Genomic DNA, 7,433 nt, shown 5'->3' on the forward strand with positions numbered 1-7,433 from the left:
AAAACATATAGGAATTAACAATTAATATATATTTACTTAGATTAATAGAATAAACAAATATTACAATTAAAAATGTAACTATATATCATTTGAATTTGACCATAGTTTATATTTTTATCTACATAATATTTATCATCTTTATTAAACAATCTTTTTTAAGATATCGTTTGCCGGAAGAGAGAACGAATTGTATTAAACAATAATTACAACGTGTTATTATCATAAAAGTTTCGCTGTAATAAGCATACCAGCATTTAATATTTAAAAAAAAACATACTATATATTTTCAAAATTAAAATTAATTATTATATACACGTATACAGAAATACATTATAAGGATACATGTGATATAATGATATTTGTAATTTAAATTTTATAATCGATAAAAATTCGGAAAGAGTCGCTTCATATGCAAAAGAATATATTTACCGATAAATTGTTTTTTTTTTTTTATTTCTTCGGTATGAAATGTATAGGTATATCTTCATTTGGTCGTAAAATAATGGATCCGCCGTACTTAACCATATCGGGCGTTTTCACACTTTTCACCCTCCACTTTCTGAGAATAGCAGTTAACACGGTTTTCTCTTCGAGCATAGCGAATCTCTGGCCTATACAATTTCTCGGTCCAGCGCTGAATGGAACGTAGGCATATGGATTCCTATTTGCCGAGTTTTCCGGAAGGAAGCGATCCGGATCGAATTTATCCGGATCTGGCCATACAACCGGGTTTCGATGCGTTAACAAGATCGCCAATACAACCGTAATACCTTTCGGAAACGTATAATTACCTGCAATAAAAGAAAGAATGCTATATTAATACTATTTCGAGCAGCCCTATTGGTTGACAGAATGTTGGCCAGACGTTAGCTATTGTTGGTTCAATATTGGCTAATCGATATCCTTGTACTACTTGTATTACTTGGGTTTATTTATATATAATTATAATTATATATTTATAATTTTTGATAATGTAAATATTTTTATGATGATGAAATTTATACTTTTGTTATGTATATTTGTTATATTATGTTAAGTTATTATTAACCTCTAAATTGCATCTCTAATAGATAAAATACTTTCAGTATTTCTGAAGAAGACATTTCAGAAGACATTTCTAATTTTTAAGCTACAATACTAAATTTAAAAAAAAATTACGAATGAATTTATATATTAGCAAAAATTTAATTTCTACAAGATTTTTTTGCTAATTGCGAGACAAAATTATGTCTTACCGACTGTTACATCTTCTACTAATTCTCTCGAGATCATAGGTACACTTGGATATAATCTGAGCGTCTCTTTTATGACTCTGTCGAGATATTTTAATTCCGACAATTCTTTTACAGTAGCTGGTGTTTCCGAATCCCCGAAAACCTCCGCAAGTTCTTTGTGAACTTTTTCTTGATGTTCAGGATGACTGCCCAAAAGAAACAGTGCCCAAGTCATGCCTACTGCAGTTGTGTCATGGCCCTATTACATTTTCGTATTATTTTATACATTTTGTCTATGTATAAATATCAACTAATGCTAAAAGAAAACTTTAACTCTAAAGAATTAACAAATTATAATACATTAAATTTCGGCTCTCTCACCTCAAACATGAACGTATCAACTTGCGCTCTCACTTCGTCGTCGGTTAACGGGGTGTCGTCTTTTTCATTCTGATCTAGTAATAAATCTAGAAAAGCTTTTCTCTTTCGCTTACCTGAAATAGCAAATTTATTAGACAAAAAAATATTTATTATTATATAGAGCTAACAAAAAATGTTGCATAATATATATAATTTACAATTGTACCTATATCATCGTTTTTATCTTCAAATTCCACATGGCCGTTTTGTTTTTCCCGGACGCTCTTTTTTTTAATTATCACCTAAAGTATATCATATAGATATATATATGTTCGTTGTAAACATGAAATTTTTTCAAATGAAATAACGTGAGATATTTTGTTTAATGAAACTTTGACGATGTTTTAATTTCTTAATTTATATAGATATTATCAGCATACGACTTACCTCTTTTGTAAATCTATGCAATATATTAAGCGCTGATTTATACTGCTTTCCTGCAGGAAACGAATAATACAACAAGTCACTCCAATACCATGGTCGAAACAATCGTTCAAGTATTAATGTAGAAGTTCTGAAAGTACGATTAATAAATTCTTGATATCATTAAATCATTTATAAATTTATAATCATTAGATATTTGATTAATAATGGTAATACAAGATTTTTGGTAACTAACTTATGTACTGTCGACGTATATTCGGTTACAACTTCTTGGGCACGAACATTCACGCCCATTGCCGTTTCTGCAAAATAATAATTAATAATGTTAATCTTTTTACATTTACATTTATAATATCAAAATTAATATTTATAAATAATATTGTTACATAAACTTATTACAACAATAGTATAATAAGATTTGTTTAGTTAAAAAGAAACAGAAAAATTTTATTAATCATATGTAAATTTATTTATAGAAACATAAATTTATTATTAATAAATTATAAATAAATACTTTTGCTAACTAATAATTATTGCTGAAGTAAATTAGTTTACTCCTGATATGTATCATTGTAGTTAAATCAGCATTCTGTTCTTTAAGATGATGAGAAGTTTTATTATTGTTATGAAATAATGGAAAAATCAAAAAATACACTCAGAAAATTTAAGTTAGTACTTCTATTTTTTTTCTATTTTCTAGAAGATAGTCGATAAAATTTGCTACAAAAATATGAGTGCAGCATTTTTTTCAACATATCAAGTATATCATAATTGAAATACATTACTAGATATATTATTAGATACAAAATATTATGTGTTATAAATATAATTAATTATTACCGCATATAATGTCGAGAGCAACATTGATAATAAACGGAAAAATATTAATAGCTTTCCCTGGATCTTTTCTTATTTCTTTCTCGAGACACTTTGTCAAGATCTCTGCTTTTTCAGACAAAACCACAGCAAATTGATTTAATATACTAAAATGGAACGTTGGCCCAATGAGTCTCCTATCATGGAACCATTGTTTACCTAAAGCAACATGAAAATTAATACATTTGTTAAAGTATTGCAAAAAAAAACAAAGCAAATAAGTTACAAAACTAGTTAAATAATGAAAAATACATTTTATATAAGCTCCTTCAGTTTTTAAAATAACAAATTTTATGTTTTTTCTATATATCTGGATATTAGCAAACTAAATAAGACAAACACAGAAAATTACACAATACATTTTCTGACATGCAAATGTTTACATGAATAATCATTACAAATGTACAGTCACGCAAAAATTTATTTAAATAAATTGCAACATTAAAGAATAGATAATTCTCTTTTTTTTCTTGAAAAAATATATTGATATTAAAGGAAGATACAGACAGACAGACAGACAGAGAGAGAGAGAGAGAGAGAGAGAGAGAGAGAGAGAAACTTTTCTTTTTTAGTCATTTCTAGATTCTTATTTAAATATTTTCATGAAGAATTAGATACAAAACATAGCAAACAAAATATTATTTAATAAATGTCTTTAATAAAATGTAAAAAAAATTGTAAAAATATGTAATAAATGCAATAAGAAAATAAATATGTAATTATTCTGTTGTACCTGTAGACGTAAGAAGTCCGTTGCCCAACCAAGGTCTTAACATGTCATAAGGTTCTCCTTTTGTGATGTTTACAGTGCTGGGGAAAATGGCCTATAGAAGTTTAAGATAAAAATAAATTTATGAGTGCTTAAATGCGTTTTTTATCATTATATAAAAAAATTTATTTTATCACGGAATTATAGAAAATTTAATGATAATTCTAACTTTAACTTTCTGTTATCAAATTAATGTTATTATTTACCTCTAAATAGTCTGGATGATATATATTAATAAAAGGCTTGTTTCCGAGCCAGTATCCATATATACCATTTTTATACTGTTTCATAAGATCATAAAACCATAGTACGCGTTCTGCGAATTATTAATAGCATTTATCAATTATTTTATTAATAATTGATTAATTATTATATTAATTTAATTATTATTTGAATTTATATAGCAAATTTCTTATTTTAGATTTTATGTGTAAATATATGAATAACATTTGTAAAGTATGTTTTATTAATAAAGTTCATTACCCCACTCCGATAATTTTAATATTTGAAATATTATACCAAAGATAGGATTTGCTTTGATTTGAGGAAGGTGTTTCAATTTTTTTCGAAGAACATAGTGCTGATATATTCTTGGAAGGATTACAGAAATCACAGCAATCACACACAAAGTACACAGTAAAAAGAAGACGTCCATTATCTGCGAACGCTTTAAATCACATCATTGTAAATAATTTTATAAATTGTTAAATTTGTTAAAGAAATTTCATTGATATTATATCGAGAATAAACGCTGATAATGCTTTTGTAGTTGTTTGTAGTGCTGCTTTCTAGCTACTGATGGGTTCTTCAAAGTACAATATTTATATATTTCGAAAGCTTAAGCAAATATCGATAATTGTTAGATAAGGGACTATATCTATACTTCACATATATATACATATTTCAAGCCATTTGTCAATAAAATAATACATGTAAGCAATATATGTCAAATCAATAAATCCTTTTAATTTTTATCTAATTTTTATCATCGATTATTTCAATGCAACTTTTTCTAATATATGTATAAAAATAAAGTGGAATATATAATTTAGCAATATATATATATATATATATATATATATATATATATATATATATACAGACAGATTTTAGCTGAAATTTATATTACAAGATTTAAAACATTTATTTGCTATGTGTAATTTTTTAATTTAATTTTGTATTAGAAACATTTTTTTTCTAATATTTAAAGCAGCTTATTCAAGTGAACAATAAAACATTAGTTATTTTACATAAAATTATAAGTTTCGTTTGAATTTTTTAACATTTTTTAAATTTAATTGTAATATATAAGAAATGATATGTCAAACACAACAATTTACTTTGTTCATAAAAAAAGAAAAATAAAATCTAGATGACAAAACCGTAAAGTTTTCATTAATATAGATATGAATAATTATTCATTAATATAGATATGAATAATTATTAATATAGATATGAATAATTATCATATATAAATATTATCTTAGAACATTTAATTCAATTTCTTTATAGGCACTAATTTTAAAAAATACTTTTTGTCTTTCAGTACAATAGTCTTTAATAAGTCTATAAATAAATTTCTTTCTTTTCTAAGTTTTGATACAAATTACAAATTGTACGCAAACTCAATAATCATTGTTTTTATTTATTTAATTTGATAATATTATTTAATGCGGTAAAAATTATAAGATTTTAATACTTACCGTTTATTATGTCGGTTAAATCAACACTTTTTTAATTCAACACTTGAATCAGCGATTATCGGATTATCAGAATTTTATCATTGAATACCGCTTCGTCATTTAGTATAAAATATGCTTCCATATGCGTTATTTAAGTCATATTTTGATTTTGAATATTAAGAATAACAAGTGATATAATAACAAATCGTTATAACAGGAAGAATCACGAATATGCAGCTGCCTTTTAAAATTTACAATAAATTCACAATATTTTCAGCTTTGATATTTCTTATTATTTTGCGCCGCTTTATCTCGCAAAGTATTATTTACACGATGCTGAATAATTGAACCGGCCACTTGATATCATCCAAGTACTTTCAGCAAACAATTTCTCGTTGCGTTTGAAAACATGCGGCGTTGTGAATCGCGCTTTTATAACGAGATAAAACAGAGGCAACTATTTGCATTTGACGCAATCGATAAGGCGCATGCCTAAGATTCTCTCTCTCTCTCTCTCTCTCTCTCTCTATATATATATATATATATATATATATATATATATACACTATATATATATATATATATACTCTAGTATATATATATATATATATAGTGTACACTACACTATATATATATATACTATATATATACACTATATATATATATACTATATATATATACTATATATATATACTATATCTATACTATATATATACTATATATATAAGGTGTATATACTATATATATATATATATATATATATATATATATATATATATATGTATAAATGATTAAAATCTTTCCATCTTCTCTCATAAGTCGTCTCATAAAGATGTAATTTCTATTTTCATCTTGTCATGAAAGATAATGCACATATGTAACTTCGCTCTTCCACTTATGGTTAATTAGCTTCGTCACAGTTAATTGTAATAGTTTCCTACAAAACCGGTTCTAAGTAATATTATGTAAACACTTTGTTCCTCCTTCTCTTAATATATCCCATTCAAGGTACAGCATTATGGACATTTTTATACATTAAGGATAATAATAATTAAAGAAATTATTCATGATGCGCCGATTATACGAATGTTCATTCTTATTTCTATTTTGAGAGAAATTATTTATCGCGCATTTGCTTTTATATTTCCTTCATTTGGATGCAAATTTATTTAGAACCGTTTAGTTAAACTATGTTTTTGTTATAAAAATATACGTGGAAATTAAAATGTTATCGAATATCGAATACAAAGTAATATGCAAAGTAATATGCAAAAACTTCTGTTCTTTTACATATAAGATAACAAAAGAGTTTCAAAAAAAATTTTTCTGTTTTAATGATATCTTCTTAGATATTTAAATATTAAAATGAGATAATACAGCAAAATATACTTGCTTACATAAATGAATTCCACTAAATTTTATTACTAAAAAATTAGAATCTCATTATTTAGTAATAATTTTTATAAATTGAGGGGAAAAAATACTAAAAATATAACATTTCGGCTTAATATTTTCGAAATAAGAATTGTAATTTTTTTCATCTAAATTATTTCTATTTAATTATATCTTATTCTTGAAGAAAATAACTTATATCATTAAACTAAATAAATATGTTCATGCTATTGGAAGACGTTTAATGTACATTTAACACATATAAGTAAAATAAAATTTCTGTATTATCTCATTTTAATATTATATAAATATCTAAAAAGATATCATTAAAACAGAAGAATTTTTTTTAAAACTCTTTTGTTATCTTATATGTAAAAGAACAGAAGTTTTTGCATATTACTTTGCATATTACTTTGTATTCGATAACATTTTAATTTCCACGTATATTTTTATAACAAAAACATAGTTTAACTAAACGGTTCTAAATAAATTTGCACCCAAATGAAGGAAACATAAAAGCAAATCCGCGATAAATAATTTATTAATACAATTCCTTTTTTTAATATATTTAATATTTATTTTTTATAAAATAATATTGTTATTGTCACAAAAATTCAGTTTTTTTTAAATAGCTATTATAATATTAAAATAAATTTATAATATTATTGAAATTTAAGATTATTAAACTTTTTATAA

General features: G+C 24.5%; 1 protein-coding gene across 1 annotated transcript; it reads right to left on the bottom strand.

Moving 5' to 3' along the window:
- Window positions 1-14: 14 nt before the first annotated feature.
- LOC105430032 (cytochrome P450 4C1-like) lies at window positions 15-5,822 on the bottom strand. Its single transcript, XM_011643341.3, has 11 exons — window positions 5,367-5,822; window positions 4,147-4,330; window positions 3,870-3,979; window positions 3,628-3,718; window positions 2,859-3,053; window positions 2,254-2,320; window positions 2,022-2,148; window positions 1,801-1,876; window positions 1,596-1,708; window positions 1,236-1,473; window positions 15-791 (listed from the first exon to the last, which is right to left on the bottom strand). Exons 2-11 carry the CDS (start codon window positions 4,316-4,318, stop codon window positions 451-453), a joined length of 1,530 nt encoding a protein of 509 aa, XP_011641643.2. The 5' UTR covers window positions 4,319-4,330; window positions 5,367-5,822; the 3' UTR covers window positions 15-450.
- Window positions 5,823-7,433: the final 1,611 nt, after the last annotated feature.

The sequence above is a fragment of the Pogonomyrmex barbatus genome, unplaced genomic scaffold (assembly GCF_055798465.1).
Source record: "Pogonomyrmex barbatus isolate J1 unplaced genomic scaffold, ASM5579846v1 scaffold1, whole genome shotgun sequence".
In the NCBI taxonomy this organism is placed as follows: domain Eukaryota; kingdom Metazoa; phylum Arthropoda; class Insecta; order Hymenoptera; family Formicidae; genus Pogonomyrmex; species Pogonomyrmex barbatus.